We start from the raw sequence: 21,594 nt of genomic DNA, 5'->3' as shown, positions 1-21,594 counted from the left end.
TGTGTGTGTGTGTGTGTGTGTGTGTGTTGGAGGGAGTGACAGGATGTTCAGTGTTTACACATGAGGCCATCTCCCGTCTATTTGGCCTTCTATTGGCTGAGAGCTCTGCAGAGGGAGGAAGTGGTCATTGATGGCGGCCGATTAGCATCTGGTCTACGTGATGGACACAAACACACACACTGACTCTGTCTCCTGGGAAGTTTTGTTCGTATGCAACTAATTTGCAAACGTATTTAGCTCCAGTTTAGTTCAGTTCAGCGTGACTTTTTTAGCAGAGAGGACAGTGAGAGTATGATGTCCAAAGTGTTGTGATGAGATGTACAAAGGGTTAATGACTCTAATACTTGTCTGTGTTGACTTGTTCAATATTTAACCATAAGCACAAAATATGGTTGGTACATTGTTTAGTGGTTTAGTAACTTAGGTTTGACCCATTCAATGATTCAAAGGTTTATTTGTCCCATACACAAATAAAAAGAGGTAAAATCCCTCCCTTCCAGTGTCCCCCATGGGACCTTTTTGTGGAAACAATATGCACAGTAGTCAACGGCAAGGGACAACGTTGGAATTGTGTCATTAACAAATATGTTTGTCTATTTAAAAGATCATTTTGCAAGTCGAGAAAGTCACAGTTTGTTGTGTCTTGTAGTACCACTTGGTTTTTGTGTAAAACATGTTTCCCTAACCCACAACAAGCAACCAATAACAAGAGCCTCAGCAGCAGTTGCTCTGGAGAAAGCTGCATCCAGAGCTGTGGCATCATAGTTATGTCATTTTCAGACCAAAACTCTGTGCCACACAAAATAATACTACTAATAATAATACATTTTATTTATACGCAAAAATACTCAAAGGCATTTTACATTCAAACAAGAACAGAAACAGTTAAATCGACATAAAAACACTAAACTATATTCAACAATGTTGAAATATATTTGTGTTTTTGAAAGATGGGAGTGAAGGAGAATGTTTCAGGTGGTGAGGGAGAGAGTTCCAGAGGGAGGAGGCTCTTTCCTCCCAGTAAATGTATTTAACTTTCAATCTTAAAGAAGCCGATAACGTCTGCAAACATCAGCCTTTAACTCCCCCTTCCATCTATCCAGGGCCCTGAGGTGCCACCCCTACCTCCAGGAGGTCTCGGAGGTGATGAGGATGATGAAGATACCTATGAGGAGGCGGAACCTTACTTACCTGACACAACCATGTCTAACACTGGTACACACACACGCACACACACACACACGCACACACACACATACACACACACACACACACACGCAGAGACATGATATGAAAGCTTTAATTAAAAACGTCTTCATCCCTCCCTCAGAGAAGGCGGAGTCAGACAGCAGTCACTACGAGTCGTACGGGGAGGAAGATGGCGATGATGATGATGATGATGATGATGAGAAGCCTGTGAAGGACAGAGCTCACTATATCCAATGGAGCGCCTCCCAGCCCTGCTTAAGACCCATCCCCGAGTCCCGCCTCTGTGGTTACCTGTGGAAAAGAAAATGGCTTGGACAGTGGACCAAACAGCTGTTCATTATCAGGAGTGACGTAATGCTGGTAGGACCAACAACTAAGTATATATGTTTATATATATACATAGAAACATTTATACATATAAATTTAAGTACTTGAGTACATATATATACTCAAGTACTTAAATACAATTTTTTTTTACACTTCTTTACGCTTTTACTTCACTTAATTTATCTGACAGCTTTAGCTACTTTACAAATTAAGATTTTACATTAAAAAGAGTTATTAAAATATGATGTTCCCCAACAGTTACACAAATACTTCATTCACATTAGGAATTAAATACTTCTTGTAATTTATATACAGACTTATTTTGTTTTTTTGTTCATTAGTTTGTTTGTGTGCTTGGCGGTTTGTAAATATGTTAAGTCAATTTGTCAGTTCATAAGTTACTTTGTTTTTTTACAGTAATTCACTAGAAAATTGTCTTTGACCTCAGCCCTGAGTAACACAAATCAGTAACTTAAGACAAATATTACAGTAAGAAGAGAACACCAACAACCAACATAACTTTTAAAGCATTAGAGATTACAGTAATGCCAAAATAATTCAGTGAAATAGATATAAAAAAGCCTGTGCATTCTGCTTGTATAGTTGTTTAAGTTTGTAGGTGTCGTTGTTGATGTGATTGTTAATGTGTGTGTGTGTGTGTGTATTAGTGTTATAAGTGTGCTCAGGACCTGCTGCCTCAGCTGGAGTTGAACCTGCGCGGCTGTCAGCTTTTCTACAAATCAAAGAGCAATAGGAAGATCCAGCACCAGCTGAAACTGGTGTTACTGGGATCAGAGACACTGGTGCTGGGTTACAGCAGCTTCCAGCAGGCCGACGAATGGAGGAGGGTTAGAGACACACAAAGCACACACCGCACTCATTACTAACGCTCAATATGTTGTAGGCCTATTCATCAGTGGTGGGATGTGACCAGAGGTGTCAAAAGTGTTCACATTCATAACTCGGGTAGAAGTATTAGATAGTAGGGTTTAAAAAGACTTCTGTAGAAGTATCAACTCATGCTCTTTACTCAAGTAAAAGTGTAAAAGTCTGGTTTCAAAACTACTTAAAGTATAAAAGTAAAATAATGTAAGGCGAAAAGAAATAATACTAATATGCTTTTCCAAATCAGACGTTAGATCAAATTAGATCTTCCTGCTACCAACCTCCTTGCTGGTGCTTGGTTGGGACATTTCACTCAAGTTCTCTTAAGTCTGCCATGGACTTCTTTGTACAAAGCTACATATGTTTTTTACTTATTTTATTTCTAGGCTAAATACATATGCTATGTCCTTGCTCAAGTGTGATGTGACTTGTGTCCTGTGAAGGTGCGATGGATTGCGTACAAACCAATAGGGTGACAGAATGGTATATGTTTATACTTCTCATCCAACCACAATGAAATTCCCTCTATCTGGATACTGCAATTTATCTGGATAGGTTTTATTTATTTATTTTTTCAACAACAAGTTGGAATAAAAACAAGCCAAACTGACACACAAGTAACGAGGCTATTTTTAAATGTAAGGACTAGAAAGTACATATAATGACATGAAAATGTAGGGAGCAGAAGTAAAAAGTCTGCTGTAAAATAATTACTCCAGTAAAGTATAGATAACCAAAATTTGTGCTTAAGTAAGGTAACAAAGTATTTGTACTTCGTTACTTGACACCTCTGGATATGACTGTGTATTTCAGATTCTGTGCTTAAGTTGAAGTAGTTATTTTTATGCAACTTCATACTTCTGCTTCTTTTTGTGGGGGTCTCGGGCCTTGTTGATGAGGCCAGTTGCAGTCGGCAAGAAGCTGTTCTTTAGACGTGAGGTTTTGGTTCTAATGAATCGCAGCCTCCAGCCTGAGGGAAGGGGTTAAAAGAGTTTGTGTGCAGGGTGGGAGGGGTCTCTGCCACAATCTTTCCTTTAGGGTGTCATTATATAAATACTCTGAAAGGGTCTGTTCGGCTTCAATGGAAACTTTTACTTTTGATAATTTTCAAAACATAGAAAGTAGAAATTTGAGGTGCTTGTACTTGACTCGATTATTTCCATTTAAAGCTCTTCTATACTACTACTCCACTACATTTTAGAAGTAAATGTAGTGCTTTTTAATCTACTACGTTTACATATTTAATAGCTGTACATATTTTTCCGATTAATATTTTAAATAAAATAAATATGGTAAGCTTATAAAAAAAAATTGTTAAAGATGAAACATTTTATATTATTTGGGACCTCTTATATAAAATCAGTGTGTAGTGGGTCTCCTCGTCAGGTTTCAGATGTCGCTGAGTTGTTGACATTTCTCCTCTCCTGAACTTCTCACATAGTTTCATTGTATTAACTGTTCAAATGAAGTAAGAAGTTTCAAACAGATTATTGTATCCTAACTTAGTTTCTTGGTCTTCTTCTCTTCCTTTAAACATCTGTCAACCCCTCAAATTTACCAGGTGACTTTTTTCAGAGGCTCGACCCCTAAGTTGAGACCCACTGAATTTACCAGCTAAATGTAGCTCTGTGCTTTTACTTCAGTAAAGATGTGAGAACTTCTTCTACCATTAATGGTTATTTATTTCAGGTAACCTTAGTAAACACACACGTATAAATACTGTATGTATTTCTAGTACTGTACATCAGCTGTACGTGTTTGTGTGTGCAGGTGATAGAGGAGGTGAGTGCCGGGCGTGAAGTGGAGACTCAGAGCTCGTTGTCTCTGGTCAGATCAGACGGGCTGCTGTCCTGCAGGGTGAGGCCATGTTGATTATGTATTCCCTAACTTTAACTAAAACCCTTCTGACAGTAACACATAAAAGTAAAAAGTCTACACACATCAAGTGTTATAACTGTTCAATATTTTGTTTATTTTGATGTGTTGACCTTTGTCTCAAAAGTCTGGAGAAACAAGCAAGATGGATTATTTAATAAGTATTTATTCTGTATAGTGGATGTTTTTGTCAGTGATTTATTAAGGAAGATTGGACCGTGAAAAGATGCGTTCGCTGTTTCTCTCTTTGTTTGTTGTTTGTAAATGTATACACAGCTCTCTGCTCCTGGTTGTACATATTTTTGGTGTCTTGTAAGGCATTGTTAAATTGATAAATTGCCTTCACTCAAATAAAAAGTGAAGTTTGTGTCCATGTTGTGTCTCTTCAGTCCAGTACAGTCCAGACTGACTCTGAGGAAGAGAAACCTTCAGCTGGCTGCAGCCTCAACAAAGACAAAGGTACTGAAATCATTACTTATTATAATTATTATATCTGTAAGCTGGAGGAAAGTCTCCAGTCTTTGCAGTGTTTCAAAAAACACTTTGAGTACAGTCAGTAAACTGAAATGTCAGTTAAGTATTGTCAACAAAATCCTGTCAGTTTTGTTATTATTAATACTATGGGGCAGTGTTTCAAAGCTCTAAGCACAAGGCTTTCAACTGATCATACTTCTTAATCATTAAATCTTGCATTCTCTTTTCATTTGGCTTTTAAACATCTTTGACTACAAGACCAATGTTTTAACCACTAAGTTTAATTTGCTCTGCTTCATACACTGTTCATAAACTGGGTAGTTTAGTTTTTAATCCCAAAACCTGTGGTTTCATGTCATGATTACAAACAAATCTGTCAACTTAGTGGAGTAGCTTAAAAGGTCTAGACCCAGGTAACCACTGGTCAAACACAATGAAAAGAAAAAAAGAGCTCTTATTGAAAAAAAGGCTAAAACAGTGTTAAGCTCCTTTAAGTCACTAAATGATGTCATGTTAGAGTGACCTTGCTCTGACCTGAGGTGTGTCTGACTGACAGGTTTCCTGAGCGTGCTGATGAACTGTCAGTGGCAGAGTTTACTGTGTCAGGTGGAGGCAGGTCTACTCAACATGTTTGGAGAGGAGGAAAAGGAGGAGGAGGTTAAGAGGTCGCCTCAGTACACCGTCCAGCTCAGAGGGTGTGAGGTCAGAGGCGGGCCTGACACCGACCACTCCTACAGGATCACACTGAGCATGCTTGGTGACCAGGTGGCTGTGCTGGAGGTGAGCTGACCAGGCATTCATTTGGTTAAGGGATGGAGTTAGTTATTTATATTTTCATGTGTCAATACTTCCTTCCTTCAGGTGAATAGTTCAAGTGAAAAGGAGCGATGGTTAAAGCTGCTGCAGGACGGAGCTGCCAATCACAGTCACCATGACAGGAACACACAGATCAACACAGGTGGAGCTCTCAGGTAAAAGAGTGTTAATACAGTTACAGTGCATGTTGTCTGGGTGTTCAAATACAAACAAACATTACGAAGGTGTCACTTTGAGCTCTAGGTAATTGTGACCCCATTTCTCACTATGTTCACTATTTATACAAACCAAACAATCGATTAATGGAGAAAATTATCAGCAGATTAATCCATAAGGAAAGTAATCATTAGTTAATAGTTCAAAATGGTCTCTACCTCAACCAACTGCAATAGTTAAATCCTGCTTTTACATTAATGCATGAATGAACAGTCACTGGGGACATTTCTACTGTATACTTTTAATACTTTAACTACGATTTTATGATTTTACTCACATACTTTTACTGAAGGAACATTTTCAATGTAGGACTTTTACTGTAAGCAAGTATTTTTACTGTGTGGTTTTAGTTACTTTTTACTTATGTGAGATTATTAGTTTAATTAATACAATCAGCAAAAAGTAAAAAAAGATCATTAATGTATATCTAAGAGAGAAATGGTCCAACAGAAGAACCTTGATGCACCCCACATTCTTTTCTTCTTCTTCTCTTGTAGTAATTCCATTTTTTTCCCTCCTCAGTGGGCTGCAGACTCGAAGGTTTCCCACCTCCAATACCTACATGGACGACCCCTTCCACCTTAGTGGAGCAGGCCAAGACCAACCCATCTACTCCAACACCTCCATACTGGAGCTTATGGTACACTCCATATAGCAAAGGATTTAAGCTCCGCTTAAAATCACTCCTTTGTTCATACAAACAAGGAAACTGTCATAAAACGTGTTTTTTGTACAAGATTGAATTGAACAGATAATAACAATGATCAGTGTTTGTGGCATTTTAGCTCCACAGCTCTCAGGATTCAGTTCAATGCAGCTCGGTGTCATCTAGAGACTCAGTGACCTACAGCAACACCGCCTTCACCGGCCACAGTGAGTCTTATAAATAAGCATGAAGACTCAAACTCAGTTTAAAAGTTTGTAGTTGATTTTTTTCACTGAAATCCTCGGACTATTCAGCCACCACAGTTCAGACAAGAGAAGATCTGATAAAAATGTTGATTCACTGATTCTCTAGTTGTGGACTACAGTTATTAAAGGAGCTTTAGAGATGTTTCTCTCCCTCTAAGGCTAAATACAGGCTGGTATAGTTGCATCTGCGTGCTATTTGCACAATAACAGAAGGCTTGTATCATGGGGATGCGGCAACAGTTTTGTTGTCATTACTTCAAATTTTCTCACTACGCACTATAGCTTTAAATAATTTTTAAACTGCCAAAAATACCTTTAGTGAAGATCTTGGTCCATTTTTCAGACAGGAAGTCGATGGAAGTGGAACGAGGCATTCAGAAGCTTGAGTTAACGGGGAAGAGGACGGTGCAGCGGAGGGCAGGGTCAGAGATAAACCTGGCCTCTGTCGGAAAGCAAAACAAACGCACCTCTTTTAGACAGTCGCTGGCCATCTGCAGTGAGCGTGCTCAGGTGAGGAAAAACAGGGACAGGAATTTTACAAACATCTCAATTTACAGTGCATTACAATAAGATGGATGCATAAACATTTCTATATCTGCATTAAGAAGTAGAATTAAAAGAAAGGAAAATTACACATAAGTGTACAGACACATGGAAAGGTAGAAAACGATTAATTATGACATGTTAACAATACATCAACTTAAATGTATATACAAGTAAAATTACATGTTGGATATGTATATAACACATTACTAATAATAAAGCTAACCCACTGTATAATGAAAGAAAATGTTAAATAAATAAACAAAAATAAGTAAAAGTGGATAGAGAAATACACACATATACATATATATTTGCATGAACTTCATCTTAATGTGGATTCAGAATATATACATATGTATCATAACTGAGCCACACTGTGATTTTGACATCCTCTGTTCTCTGGTCCCTGCTGGTCTCTGCTGGTCCCTGCTGGTCCCTGCTGGTGCATGCTGGTCCCTGCTGGTCTCTGCTGGTCCCTGCTGGTGCCTGCTGGTCCCTGCTGGTCCCTGCTGGTCCCTGCTGGTCTCTGTTGGTCTACTGGTGCAGGCGAGTTTCCTGAACCCTCTGCTGCGACGGACGGCCTCAGCTAAAAACTCCCTCAGACGAGCTCCTTCAGCGCTGTTCATTGAACATGGGAAGGTATTCCAGAGGAGGAAGGTGAGTTTCTCACACACACAAACATACACACACACACACACACACACACAAACACACACACACACACACACACACACACACACACGCACGCACGCACACACACATACAACACGCACACACTTGTACGTTACATCACTTGTTTCATTTCTAGCAAAATGAACCTACAGATGGATCACTGTCAACATTCAGTCACCTTTATGTTTTATTATAGATTTAGTTTTTTGTATTTCAAGGTACATTTTAGTGAATTAAAATCTAGACACTGCTTATTCACCAATGGCGGAGAAAGTATTCACATCCTGTATTTAAGTATAGTACGAATACCACACTGTAGAAAAGTACTAACTAAAGACGTTACTCTCTACAAAATTAAGCATGCCAATGTTAACATGTTCACGTTAAAGTTTAGCATTTAAAGTTTAGCTTATTAACATGCTAACATTACTACTATTTTTAAGTAAGCAGGTTGTAAAGCAGTATTTTTCTCTCTGGTTAAAAGTTCTACCTGTAACCCCAGTCAGCAGTGATGTCACAGGGTCTTGGAGTATACCTGTGCATCACTGCAGCAGGGTGACAAGTGAAACCACTGGAGGTCAGCAAAGACTTTAACAGAAAACATCATCTGTCTCTGTTGTTCAGTTAACTCTGCTCTTCCTGTTTCCACAGGAATGGGAAACCAAAGCTGCTGCTTGATACTAACCATATGTCGTCATCATCATCATCATCATCATCATCATCATCATCTACAAACAGTCCTCTCAATTGAAGAACTTTCTAAAATGCTTTACAATGAGTGAAGTTACTCAGTATGGTCAGAGGTGGAGAAAGTATATTTTACTTCCATAAAAGTAGTAATACCACATTATAGAAATACTATGTTACAAATTAAAGCCCTAATCTTAAATAAAATCACAAAAAGTATTAGCATCAAAATATACTTGAAGTACCAAAGGTACTCATTATGTAGAATAATAAATATGATTGGATTACAACTAATGATGCATTAATGTGTTTATCACTTTAATGTTGCAGATGGTAGTTGATACATCCTCATTCATTAGTTGATAATATTTTGTTTTGACTGATTCTGTAAAGTAATTAAAGTTATTAGATATGTGTAGATATATCTCAGTCTGAGATGTAGTGGCTAAAAGTATAAAGTAGCAGAAAATTGACACTAAGTAAAGTACAAGTATCTCAAAATTTTACTCACACCACTGATTAAAGTCTACATCAAATGGATTGGTATTATGTTGGATTAATGCTGAGCAATTAGCTGATTTCACAAAACAAGTCACCAAAATCAAGAGAACCTTGTGTGACTTTAAGATGACACAAAGTTTGTCATCTAAAACATCTGCAAGCAGCCCAAAAATTATGACTGTTCAGACTGCAGCAACTGTCAATGTCAACCATGCCAATCATGTCTGTATGTGCAACACCCGATTCAGTCTAAACAGAACAAAGTGCACGGCTGGTTTTAGACCTTTACAATGTGATGTTGGTAGTTTTCATTTATTTTATTGGTCATGTTTTCAGGCCAGTGCACAATTGAAGGTAACTGCACCGGAGTTAGCTAGCAGCTAATTTACCCGTTGCCCGTGGGCAGCTGCACAAACAATAACCACAGAATAGCAAACATTAAACAGCACAATACATAAAAGTCAATCAATGCGAGATAATGCATTAAATCAGTATGATAAATACTGGGTTTGGGGCTGGTTTTAAACACTGCAAAGCATCCTGAGTCTGTCTGTGAGTATGGAATTTCATACTCAATTTCACTTCCCCACTACTTTAACTGAAAAAGCAGATTGACCAAAGGCTACCCTTTTGAACTACAGTACCCAGTCACCTTGGGTAGAGTCTCTAGTCTTACTGGCACTGCTGCTGCCGGGATAGGCAAGGCATCCTGTAACAGAAGGGTGTGAAAGATTATGAATAACTTTATACATCAGGAATGCATCAGAGTAAAATAAGAAGTCAAAATTGGGGACCCCTTTTTTTTCAGGATATTTTATTAATGATGATCCTTTGGCTTTTAGAATTTGTTGAGCGAGTGTGTAAACAGGCTTGAGTCTCACACCTGCCTTTGTTTCATAAGTACACACATGAAAGCCCTCACACTGCACATTCTTTATTAACATCTTATTTTAACACTAATCTGGGTTTATTTTAGTCCAATTAGAGACTTTGATTTTGATTTTGATATCTACAGTATATATATACTGTTTATATAATCAATAAACATTTTTTTTAGCAATAATATAGGTGCTTATGAATCCAGTGTACTTCCTGTTGTTCTTGGAGCTCTGAATCAGCTGTAGCAAATGAACTGCAGGCACTTCTTTCTTAAGCCACTCTACAGTGTGAAAACAGACATGTTGTGGACTTTCCGGTGTGTTTGTGGTGAAGTCTGTAAATTGTAATAGAAATCCTCTTCTTTGTGCTCAGTTTGATGACTTATTGTTGTGAATTTCAGGTCACATTTGTTTAAGTTAGTTCTATTTAGTTTAATACCACATGTTCTCTTTTATGTAATTGGGTTTTAACTGAAAACGTTTTATATCTCTTCTTATTTGATCTGCACAATGTTATTATACACATGTTGATTTATCTTATGTTTATTTCCATGACTTATATTTACTGGATTTAATGATAATCTCAGGAGAACGTTTCTTTATTGATGTTGTACTAAACTCTGATCTGTAAAATGATGCTGTAATGGAAAAATTGAATTTTACATAGTATTTTGTAAAGTTTTTAAATTACAGCAGGGATACAAAAAGTGTATCCCTGTGGTGAAAGAAGTACTCAGATGTTTTTCTTCAGTAAAGGTAGTAATACCACAGTGTAGAAATACTCTGTTAGTAGTAAGAGACCTGTATTCATTATTTTACTTAAGTAAAAGTAGAAAAGTACAAGCATCAAAACATATTTAAAGTACAAAAAGTAAAAGTACTCATTATGCAGAATGACCTATTTCAGAATCATATTCAATGAAAAATGACTGATGCATTAATGTGTTCATCACTTTAATGTGGCCGCTGATAAAGGTGGAGCTTGTTTTAATTACATATGCTGCTGGGTATTCTAAATTTCCCCCGTGGATAAATAAAGATTCATATTAACCTAAAATGATGCATTGTAATTTATTTGTTGATTACATTTTGTATTAGGCCTTTTAATCTGAGTCTGTAAAATAAGTAGTAACTAAAGATGTCATAAACATTAGGTAAATGTTCAATATTTTTCCCTAGATGGAGTGAAGTAGAAGTATAAAGTAGTAGAAAATAGAAATACTTCAGTAATGTTTATCTCTGTATTGAATAGAATTGACCCTCACATGATAGCCTTTGATCTGTGTCCAGGAGGAACCCCCATAGACAGTAAAAGAACGTGCATGTTAGAGGTGTGACCTACTCATCTGAGGCCACTGAGATGGGCCCAACATGTCACCATGCCAATGACAGACCAATGAGAATGGGTTTAAGTACACCTGGTGAAATAGAGCCGTCCTCATGTGCAGGGAATAGTGAATGAATCATAGACCGTATATATATATTGATATTGAGATTAACAGTCTATGGAATGAACAGAGCTGATTTCGGGACTGATTGATGTGACTCCAGAAGGGAGATCCATGTGTTTCAGTCCGCTGTCAGCTGCAGTGTAACATTTGTCTTTGTTATGTCGTTTTTGTCATTCTGTTTCATTAAACCTTTTGTTAATTCTTCATTGGACCCTAGCCTCACTTCTTCAGAGATTTAACAAACACGTCGTTAGTTTTTTGTAACACTAGCTAGCTATATGTCCCGGGGCTGTGGTCAGCTCTCATCCCGACTGAGTCTCTCTGCACCGGGAGAGTGAGGCAGACAGACCGGGGTGTGCTAGCTGGCTAAATGGATTAATCGTCTATATATACAGCTAATGTTAACGTTACTAGTGAATTTATTCGTGGGTTCCAATCATAGCCTACTACTAATAACTTGAGGTGGTTTGTATGCTAGTGAGTAGGCCTAGTGGGTAGTGAGCGTGTTGAACGATGTTGTAACCTTAATAAATAAGATATCTGCTGTATTACTGTGTTAAAAAGTAGCATGTAATTAATCACGAAACGATACTGTGTGGCAAAAAAGCAGCATTACGGTTACGAGCATTTTTTTCTCTGACATTTTATGATTTACAATTATTCCTGAACGTATCATCTGGGTGAGCGTTTTTGAGTTATGAGCATAGACCGTTAATATTAATATATACAGTATACAGTCTATGGCTATTAGTAACTAGAGGGTGAAAGGTGACGCCGCTGACAGGCGATTAAAGGAAACCCGTGTCTGAAAATAAAATAACAGATTTCTTTGGGTTTGAAATTTGGTGGAAACATTTGGGATAGTTACCCAACTCGTAAAAATATATAACATAGGTATGCTCGTTTTTAGATATTTTAATGCAGAATGTTACAAATTGTACCTTTAAGTTACTAACTAAAATCACTGGATACAGGCATCAGTCTCCTCTCGTCCGCTGGGCCGCGGTACACACCTATTAGTCTCGCGGTGTTCCCCCGCGTGATCGCTGAAGAAGAAGAATCGCGGAAGAAGGGAAAGGTTTCCTGACGGATCACCGGGCTAACTAGCTAATAAAGATAACTACCCGTCTTATCGGCAGTTTAATCAGGTATACCGGTTAGATAGACACCCGGACCGAAGGTACACATCCACATTTATAACTCATCCTGTCCGTCTGTCTGCTTAATTATTTATTTAATATTTATGTGTTGTGATAAAAGTGGCCTCCTACTTGTTAGCCTGTTAGCAAGGCGTTGACAGCACTGCAGCTGTTAGCCGGTTAGCTCTGGAGCTAGGGTAAAAAAAAAAAAGATTTTCTGAGATAGGGAAGTCAGTTGATTGTGTTTAATACGTTTGCTAAAGATGACTGCTTGCACGCTTTGGGACTGTCATGGTTTTTAATGTCTCATGCTAACCCTGAGCTCGCTGTGTTAGCCTAGCCGGCTGCTTCCTTTTGTTTGTTGCCCAGTTAAACGGTTTCTGATCAGGTTGTTTGACCGCAGAGGTGATTACTGGGACTGGTTCGGTCCAGAATCTCGGACAGGGTGTGGACTGATGTGTCTGATCTAAGAGTTATGTGTAAGTCGGACATCTCTTCCTGTTTTCATTTTTCTCACAGTATCAAGATGACAGCCGCACCTTACAACTACTCGTACATCTTCAAATACATCATCATCGGTGAGTTTGGAAATCTTGTAGTAAGAACTTAGCTTTAGGTGTGACGGAACCACGGTTCCGTTCGTACGATGGTCCAGGAGTCACGGTTCGGTCTGAGTTGTTCGGTACAGCGTAAAAAAACAAATGCATCTGGATCCATTTGTTTTTATTAATTTTAACAGACCGTAGTTAAAGCGTAAAAGACAGACACAACCTTCTTGCTGAGGACTCTGGTAACATTTTTCCCCCTGGCAACTATTGTCATTATAAAATTAAGGAATATTTCACTTAGGAATAACACTTGTATGTTACACTGTACGAACAATTAACAAACACTGTCCCAAAAACAGTTCACAACAGGCTTCAAAACTGAAAGCCATGAGCCATTTATACACCAAATAAATATAATTATTTAAATTCCGAGCAGAATAATCTGTTGTATTAGGGCCATAGTTTTAGTTTAGCATATTTTGATAAATACAAATTGTGCATGCTTCGCTTTGCAGGACCATTTTTGCACCAGCAGTTTTTAAATTGAATTTATTAAATAATTAAATTTGCAACCAGATATTTGCTCAATTTTATGTCTGGAAAAAATGATTTCTGGAGACATGAAACTTTCCCCAGATGACCAGTCTGTGACAGACCAGCTGCTTGTGTTGGCTCGCCTGCTAACCCCTATAGAGCTGTGAAGTTTGAGGAGTTATATCCCAAAGTCAAATTCATTTCCACTCACAGTTTTGGTGACAGGTGGACATGAAACTCGCCTGGTTGAATCATCAGAAGCAAAGATGAACATTCGTATTAGAAAATATTTTGTTCTTGGATAGAAGTTAAAAAGATGCAGACCATAAACACTGATATAGAGAAGTAAACTATGTCTCCCAGGATGCATTTCACTAACAGCCAACCACAGAGCTTCACAGTATGTGATGTGCTCCGCTAACGTTAAGATAAAGCTAAAGCTAAATTATATAAAAAAATTAGATAATAATTCAGCAGTTTAAATCGGTTCTCATAGAGCTCAACAGTGCCCCAACGTTTTGAAGTGCTCTGGTTGCGGTTAAACATCTCCATTGACGTTTCATTATCTAAATATCCTGGAACCAAGCCAACTAACTAATCGATGAATCATGGTCATAAAACGTTTGATTTGTTGCAAAAGAAAATGTTGATAAGGGCAAAAGTACAAGACTGTGTACAGAAACGACCATAGACTTCAATGTTAGCAACACACTTGTAGGTTTGCCGGTGCGGTAAAACCATGGTAACGGCGAGCTCCACCAATGAGAGACATCGCTGCTACACTTAAGATTGTGGGTAGTGTAGTACTCCATGACATAGAACATAAATACGTTTTTCTTAAAACAAGGTTGATTTCATACGGACTTGTGGCTTCAACAGGAGCAGGAACCTTTGTTTCACAACCTCAGCACTTACGGTCAGTCTTCCTCGGATGGTTTTGACATTATTGCTGATCATCAAAATTCAGAGAACATTATTGGGATTTTTACTTCTGGAACCACACTGTTGAGCTCCATTCACATTCTGGATCAGCTGCTGAGGCTCGTGGGTATTTTAGTCTTTAGGATTGTCCACCAAACTGACAAACAAATCCTAATTTCTAAAAAACGAAGTTGAAATAATTTAAACTGATGGTCAGAACATAAACCTGTATGACGTGATGTTATTAGACTCCTGTGCTAACTAAACGCAGACATTATTTAAAAATAAAACTTTCAAATGAGGAAAACCTCTGAACTCATGATTTACCTTCTCTCTCTCTCGCTCTCGCGCTCTCTCTCTCTCTCTCTCCTCAGGTGATATGGGAGTAGGGAAGTCCTGTCTGCTGCACCAGTTCACAGAGAAAAAATGTAAGTCCTTTCTTCTTCTTTTCACCTTGTATCGTATAATGTCTACAACGCTGGACCTGAACTAATAGAATATTAAAAATAAGTAAGAATATTGGTGGGACTTGCTCTTTATTGTTACTGTGTGTAATTCATTCACGCAGGTTTCACATTTAACATTGCAATTTAGTTTTCAGATCCAGAATGCAAGGGCTTTTACTCTGAAAATAAAGCTGCTGAAGCTTTGTCTCAGTGTTGATATTAACTGTGAAAATGAAGTATATTTTCTGTGTGTGATCGTGCAGTCATGGCGGACTGTCCTCACACCATCGGGGTGGAGTTTGGGACAAGGATCATGGAGGTTAACGGTCAGAAGGTGAAGCTGCAGATCTGGGACACAGCCGGTCAGGAGCGCTTCAGGGCTGTCACCAGGTCCTATTACAGAGGGGCTGCCGGGGCCCTCATGGTGTACGACATCACCAGGTACTGACAGGGAGAGAGGGGTGTGTGTGTGTGTGGTTTCAAATTAGTTATATTTTTTAATGGTTAACTTTTTCTGTCTCATTTCCTTTTGTGTGTTTGTGTTTTAGGAGAAGTACTTATAATCACTTGAGCAGCTGGTTAACAGATGCCAGGAACCTGACCAACCCAAACACAGTGAGTTCACACACATCATCATCATCATCATCACTTTATTTATAAAGCGCTTTCACATCAGCAATAGCTGAACAAAGTGCTGTACATGAAGGCAGCAAACACAGATAAAAATAACAATCACAATATCATAAAAATAATAAACTGGGGGTGAAGATCTACCCAATAACACTATATAAAAACAGATAAGATCAAGTCTCAGTTTGGGTTGAAAGCCAAAGTGTAGAAATGAGTTTTTAAGAAGAGTTTTAAAAATCGGTATTGAGGAAGCCTGACGAATGGTCAAAGGTAAGGCATTCCATAACTTAGGAGCACAAACAGAAAAGGCCCTGTCCCCTCTACACACACACACACACACACACACACACACATACTCATACATACACACACACACAAACACACATACTCATACATACACATACATACACACACACACACACACACATATACAAACACCTAATGCCTAGGAGCTGTATTCACAAACCGGTTCCAGGAGTCACAGTAACTTTTAAGTCCTTTCGCTATGTTACTATTTGGGTTTCTACCACATCTAAAGACCTCTAGGTCATAAGGGGCAAGGTTACCTCCCCTTGCTCTGCTTTTCCTGCCCAGAGAATTTGGCTCACCCATGAGAGAGAAACATCATGGCTTTCAAATGAGCAAAGTGGCAGTTGGTCAAGCCCACGTTCCCAGCCTCCACCTTGCCCCCCTCCTCAAAAGCTACAGACTCATAAATGGCACATACTAAGGAAAACTCAATGTGTGACTGGCTCTACTGGCTGGAATTCTGCACCAAGGCTGAATTTTGGGAAAGAGATATGGTATTAGGGGACCACTAAGGCCTATATAAAAGCATCCAAAGAGCACCATGTCATGGGACCTTTTTAAGGCTTATACCTTAAGGCAAGAAACAGTTTTTTTAAATACCTCCAAGACAAAATAACACAACATAAAGGTTTCTGCAGTTTAAAAAAAAAAAGGTGTCAGCTGAAAGCATACCTTTTGTATACCTTTTTCCAACAAACACAGAAAGCGTGAAAAAAATGGTTACATTGATCCTCACAATTTGTTTTTAAAACATGCTTTCTCCTCTTTTAGAGTTTTTATTAATACACCTTATGTGATAAACCCCTAGTTTCTCAGCTGTGCGTTTGTGTCTAGGTAATCATTCTGATTGGTAACAAGGCCGACCTGGAGGCTCAGAGAGACGTGACGTACGAGGAGGCCAAACAGTTTGCGGAGGAGAATGGTGAGAAGAGTTTTTTTAATTGTTTGTGTGACATTACGGGACAAGTATTTTGTGTGCGAATCTAATAAGCAGTATCAATATCCAAGTAAAAATTAGGATTAATTTGTTAATTAATTAAAATGTTATTTCTACTTCCTGTTGTTGATCAGGTTTGCTGTTTCTAGAGGCCAGCGCTAAGACGTAAGTACAAACGCACACACACACTTTCATCATCTATACATCACACACAATAGGCTGAATGTGGTGGAAAGAAATTATACTTAAGTACAGTATTTAAGGTACTTGAACTTTACATGAGTATTTCCTGCATTTTCTGCTACTTTGTACTCCACTACATCACAGAGGGAAATATTGTACATTTGACTGCACTACATTTAGCTTGGGTCAGGTCAAGATTTTATACAATAAACATTTGATCAGTTTATAAAATATAGGTAGACCCAACAGTAAATACAGTAGTTAAAATTAGCTGTACCTTGACAACATTAAGATGCTGTTCAGACAGTAATTGCATCAGGAATTCCAATAATAAATATATAGTACACTTTGAATACTTAAACTTTTGTTACGTTAAGTATAACTTTGCTGCTAGTAGTTACATTTTTTACTTGGGTAAAATTTTGAATGGAGGACTTCTACTTGCAACAGAGTATTTTTTCATTGTGGTATTGCTGCTTTTAAGTAAGAGATCTGAGTACTTCATCCATCACTGCTGTCAAACCTGGTCTTAAATGACCTGAGGTGCAACATGACAAAGTTTTGAATTAGATCTGTAAGACATTTTACTGTTTGTTTGTATCTTAATCTCTCCATCCCCTGTCCCCCCTTTTCTTCAGAGGGGAGAATGTGGAAGAGGCCTTCCTGGAAGCAGCAAAGAGAATTTACCAGAACATCCAAGATGGCAGTCTGGACCTGAACGCTGCAGAGTCAGGAGTCCAGCACAAACCGTCTGCGCCGCAGGGAGGTCGCCTCAACGCCGACAGCCAGCCGGCCAAAGAAGGCTGCAGCTGCTAACCTCAGACCATCAAACAGACGGACGGACAGAAGCAGACAGATACGTACACAGAGATCCATCAGGCACTAACATGCGTGTTCTGTCCAGAGAGTGTCAAACAGGATTTAGCTGGATTACATTTAACAATCCAACCAACTGTTGTCCAGTCCAGACCTCAGTTCAGTACCCAAATCAAGATTCAACTATCCTCCACCCAATCAGAAATTTACCAGCTTTGGTTAAATCAGGACATCCGCAACCAAATCCAGAAACTATCCAGACATCTATGTGCCACCTCTGGATCAGTGTTGGTCAACTCCCAAGTCAGGACCACCCTACCTTAGCTGGATCACTGTTTGCACAAAATGAATCCCTAAGCATTAATCCCGGCCACTCTTGGTCCACACTTGGATCATGCTAGGTCTCATTCCAGCTTTCTCACTATGCCCATCACCAGACAAACTTTTCCCCAAAACTGGACGACCCTCTGGACCTTCCATCATTAAAGCGCTGTTGGCCTGACTCAAGTGAAGGTTGTCCAATTTAGGACTAACCTATATAATTATTCATTATTATTACTTAACAAATAAAGATACAAGACTTTCTTTTGAATCAACCTACAGCCCAAATCTGATCTACACTTTACCAAAATGCGGATCACCCAAAAAAACGTACACTTAAACTTTTGACATTAGATTCAGAGCCTTGACTCTTCTTAGTTCCAATTGAGACCGCCTTCACCACAGAACCCGGCTGGCTGGGCCCAAACTTAGTAGGTTGTAAACTCAGAATAGCACCACCCTTAGCCCACCAACAGACAACCATTTTCCCCAAGACTGAACCTAACTCAAGTGAGGGTATTCCAACTACCTTTGTCCCAAATGTCGAACACCAATGAGAAAAATAAAGATTCAATGCTTAAATTTGGACAAACCTGCAGTCCAAATATGGACAACACTTCATTAAAAAACCCAAGTCTCAACTCCAGACATTCCTATGGACAGATTCAAAGCCTTGGCCAAGCCAGACTGCTTATTGGTCCAAATCGAGGACCACCTTTAGGCCAAATATTCATATTTTGCTTTAATCGGATCTGCTAAAAATTGGCGTTCATGCTTTGATAGAAACATTTGGATTAATAGTCATACTTATGTCTTATGTGTGTGGTATCCCATCATTCGTTCAGTTGGAAAAGTCTTAAAAATCCATTAATTCTAACAGTGGCCTGGATGTTGAGTCGAGTTGATGCAGCAAACTCCTCATATTACTTGTTCCCCATGCAGGTGTTTCCAAACAGCTGCTCTTCGAGCCAGCCGGTTGCATTTACAGTGTCGGCAGGGTGGATCAGAAGATGCATTTACACTATAGTTATTCCTGTGGATTGGCTTTTGAATCTGTTGTTCTTTTGGAGAAGTTCCAGCAATATTCACACCTAAAGCTGATGATGTAATTTTACTTGTTTGACTACCACTCGCCTCGAATGCAGGTTAAAGAGGTACTCCATGCTTAGTACACTTAACCTCTGAAAATACTTGTGTAATGTGTTTTGTGGCTATGGAAGAGCTTCCTAAAGTCTGCTAAAATAACTCTGACAATAATTTGGCCTGGGTTAGATCACCTATAACGAAAGCCTGTGTTTCAAACAGCGGGTGTGCAGTTTGAAAATCGAGTGCATTCACCAGGCTAAGTGGGTCTACCAAAAGACGGAACGAATCTGCTTAACGAAAATGTAAGATCCAGGGTTTTGGAGTTTGTCATATATTATTTACTAGAAGTCAGGACACCTCAGCTTTTGCTGCTTCAGTTTTGACCAGTCTTTCTTTAACATGTCTCTCACAAGTTCCCCAACTTTATAAATGTGCGATAAAAGCTTTAGCTCATTTCAAATACACTAGTTTTGCCACGTCTAAATCACTTGAGTAGCCCCTTTAACCCCAGCTGCAAGGGGGGGGGGGGTCACAGAAAAGATCAGAAAATGTTAACCGAAAAGAGCCAGGATCTCAGTACACATAGACCCACATATAGACACACATGCACAGATTACAGGTCTTTGTGGGTCCAACTTTTAGGACCTGATCCAAAACGGACCTGAAACCGTATTTGAATCCAACGTGCGTAAAGAGTTGTTTTCTTTAAGAAAGAGACTAAATCTGAAAAGATTGTGAGGATACTACACCGCCACCAGACCAAATTAGACTAAAGGTTATCTGGACCCGGCCTTACTTGGCTCCTGGGTCTGGTCTCTGTTACTAGAAGACCTCTAACAAACACATGTTCACAGACAGGATCCCCAAATCCACCATCTCTGCATCTCCTTCTTTTTTTTAATCATAATTATTTTTTAACTAAATAACTTAAGGCAACTTTGAATATTGATTGTTCTGTGGAGAGATAAAGCAATTGATTGATGAATGTGATGATGAAGAATAAAATGACTTCCCTGAACCAGAATGTCATCCCTGGCCCCCCGGTTTATCACAAGTAAAGAATAGATTTTTATTACATTTTTGTAGCATATATTCAATGTCACGGTTTCCCCAAGTGGGTTTTCATCCCTCCTGGTTCAGTGCATATTGAGGGAAGAAAAAAGGTGAAGCAACACAGATTGTTTTCATTTATAGCTATTTTATTTTTATTTTTTTTAAACGTTAAAACTGGGTTTAAACTTTAGCTCTGGTTCTTTGCATTGCAGGAGTTTCAACAACAATTCTTTTTTTTTCTTCTTTTTTTTAAGATTATTTTATTGGGGGGGGGGGGGCTTCCCTTTTATTAGTGACAGCGGATAGACAGGAAAGGGGGAGAGAGATGTGGGATGACACGCAGCAACGGGCCGCAGGTTGGATTCAAACCCGGGCCGCTGCAGGACTCTGCTAACATGGGGCGAACGCTCGGGTGAGCTAGAGGCCGCCCCAACAACAATTTTTTTTTTTTTTTTTTTAGAGCCTTTTCTTTAAAATTTGATCTACTTCATCTCGAAATGCCCGAGCCTTGATACCCTGAAGTGCTTTCAAGTTTTCTCTATTGTTGCTAACTAGTCATCAACTAAATTGTAAACTGTAAAATAAATTCATAGTGTTTATAGAGTGTGATCCCAGCGCTACATGAACCAGTTCTCCCAGTCCATCTAACTGGATTGGTCGGTAAATTTTGCTCTTAAGAAGCATTCCAGCGTGAAGTGGCTACAAAACAGAAACAGCAACAATGTAGCTCCAGTAAAACGTACACTTTTTAAATATTTCAAAGCTGTATTCTTTAATTTCGTGGTTACTGGAGGGGGAAAAAACCAAAACAAGCGGACAGATGCACACGCATGTAATGTATAGGTCGTTTGATTCAGTGTTTTAACAATAAATCGATCAATGCAACGTTGACCTGATATGATTCTGTTGTCGTTGAAGGATTAACGTTGGATTTACACTAAATGGATCAGCTGTCCAGTTTATATTCAGTGTCTCTCCAGCAGGGAAATCACACTTTAATATAATCAGTAAATCTTCTTAAATACCAAGAAAGGATGTGAAGATTGACGGAGAAATGTTTCCCCTTGATGTACAAATGTCATCTACAAGCTCTCTGATGAATCAAAGTATAATTGCATTAGTAATACACTGAGTCAGTTATAAAGAAGGCTCATTTGAATTTATTTTTTACCTTCCATCAGTTCATATATTTGATTTTTACGGGTTTTACTCATTCTTTTTTTTT

General features: G+C 38.7%; 2 protein-coding genes across 5 annotated transcripts in view; both read left to right on the top strand.

Moving 5' to 3' along the window:
• si:dkey-220o5.5 (actin filament-associated protein 1-like 2) overlaps positions 1–11,052 on the top strand; it is a 19,775-nt gene extending 8,723 nt beyond the window's left edge. For all 3 annotated transcript variants that reach the window (XM_032516622.1, XM_032516621.1, XM_032516620.1), the window contains exons 5-16: positions 1,104–1,215; positions 1,331–1,569; positions 2,205–2,384; positions 4,192–4,278; positions 4,686–4,755; positions 5,327–5,550; positions 5,632–5,741; positions 6,325–6,442; positions 6,588–6,675; positions 7,058–7,224; positions 7,804–7,914; positions 8,581–11,052. In XM_032516622.1, coding sequence (XP_032372513.1) covers positions 1,104–1,215; positions 1,331–1,569; positions 2,205–2,384; positions 4,192–4,278; positions 4,686–4,755; positions 5,327–5,550; positions 5,632–5,741; positions 6,325–6,442; positions 6,588–6,675; positions 7,058–7,224; positions 7,804–7,914; positions 8,581–8,607 — 1,533 coding nt within the window. In that variant the 3' untranslated portion in view covers positions 8,608–11,052. The remainder of the gene's footprint in view (positions 1–1,103; positions 1,216–1,330; positions 1,570–2,204; positions 2,385–4,191; positions 4,279–4,685; positions 4,756–5,326; positions 5,551–5,631; positions 5,742–6,324; positions 6,443–6,587; positions 6,676–7,057; positions 7,225–7,803; positions 7,915–8,580) is intronic.
• A 1,372-nt stretch (positions 11,053–12,424) lies between these two features.
• On the top strand, positions 12,425–19,842 carry LOC116689983 (ras-related protein Rab-14). Of its 2 annotated transcripts, none has more exons than XM_032516738.1 (8): positions 12,425–12,626; positions 13,105–13,163; positions 14,963–15,016; positions 15,298–15,475; positions 15,583–15,649; positions 16,808–16,895; positions 17,045–17,075; positions 17,732–19,842. In XM_032516738.1, exons 2-8 carry the CDS (start codon positions 13,112–13,114, stop codon positions 17,907–17,909), a joined length of 648 nt encoding a protein of 215 aa, XP_032372629.1. In that variant the 5' UTR covers positions 12,425–12,626; positions 13,105–13,111; the 3' UTR covers positions 17,910–19,842. The 2 variants fall into 2 exon arrangements, with proteins under 2 accessions (XP_032372629.1, XP_032372630.1); XM_032516739.1 differs by having other exon boundaries at positions 12,481–12,594.
• Positions 19,843–21,594: the final 1,752 nt, after the last annotated feature.

The sequence above is a fragment of the Etheostoma spectabile genome, chromosome 5, assembly GCF_008692095.1.
Source record: "Etheostoma spectabile isolate EspeVRDwgs_2016 chromosome 5, UIUC_Espe_1.0, whole genome shotgun sequence".
NCBI lineage: Eukaryota > Metazoa > Chordata > Actinopteri > Perciformes > Percidae > Etheostoma > Etheostoma spectabile.
Note: the sequence above shows the minus strand (reverse complement) of the source record. Positions and strands in the feature narration are given on the sequence as shown.

What these genes read in the sequence shown, in the direction of transcription:
- LOC116689983 (XM_032516738.1), top strand. Translation starts at nt 13,112, where the DNA reads ATGACAGCCGCACCTTACAACTACTCGTACATCTTCAAATACATCATC. An exon ending in CCAGTTCACAGAGAAAAAAT is followed by an intron (nt 15,017 to 15,297) that starts GTAAGTCCTTTC and finishes GTGATCGTGCAG; the next exon opens with TCATGGCGGACTGTCCTCAC. An exon ending in CTAGAGGCCAGCGCTAAGAC is followed by an intron (nt 17,076 to 17,731) that starts GTAAGTACAAAC and finishes CCTTTTCTTCAG; the next exon opens with AGGGGAGAATGTGGAAGAGG.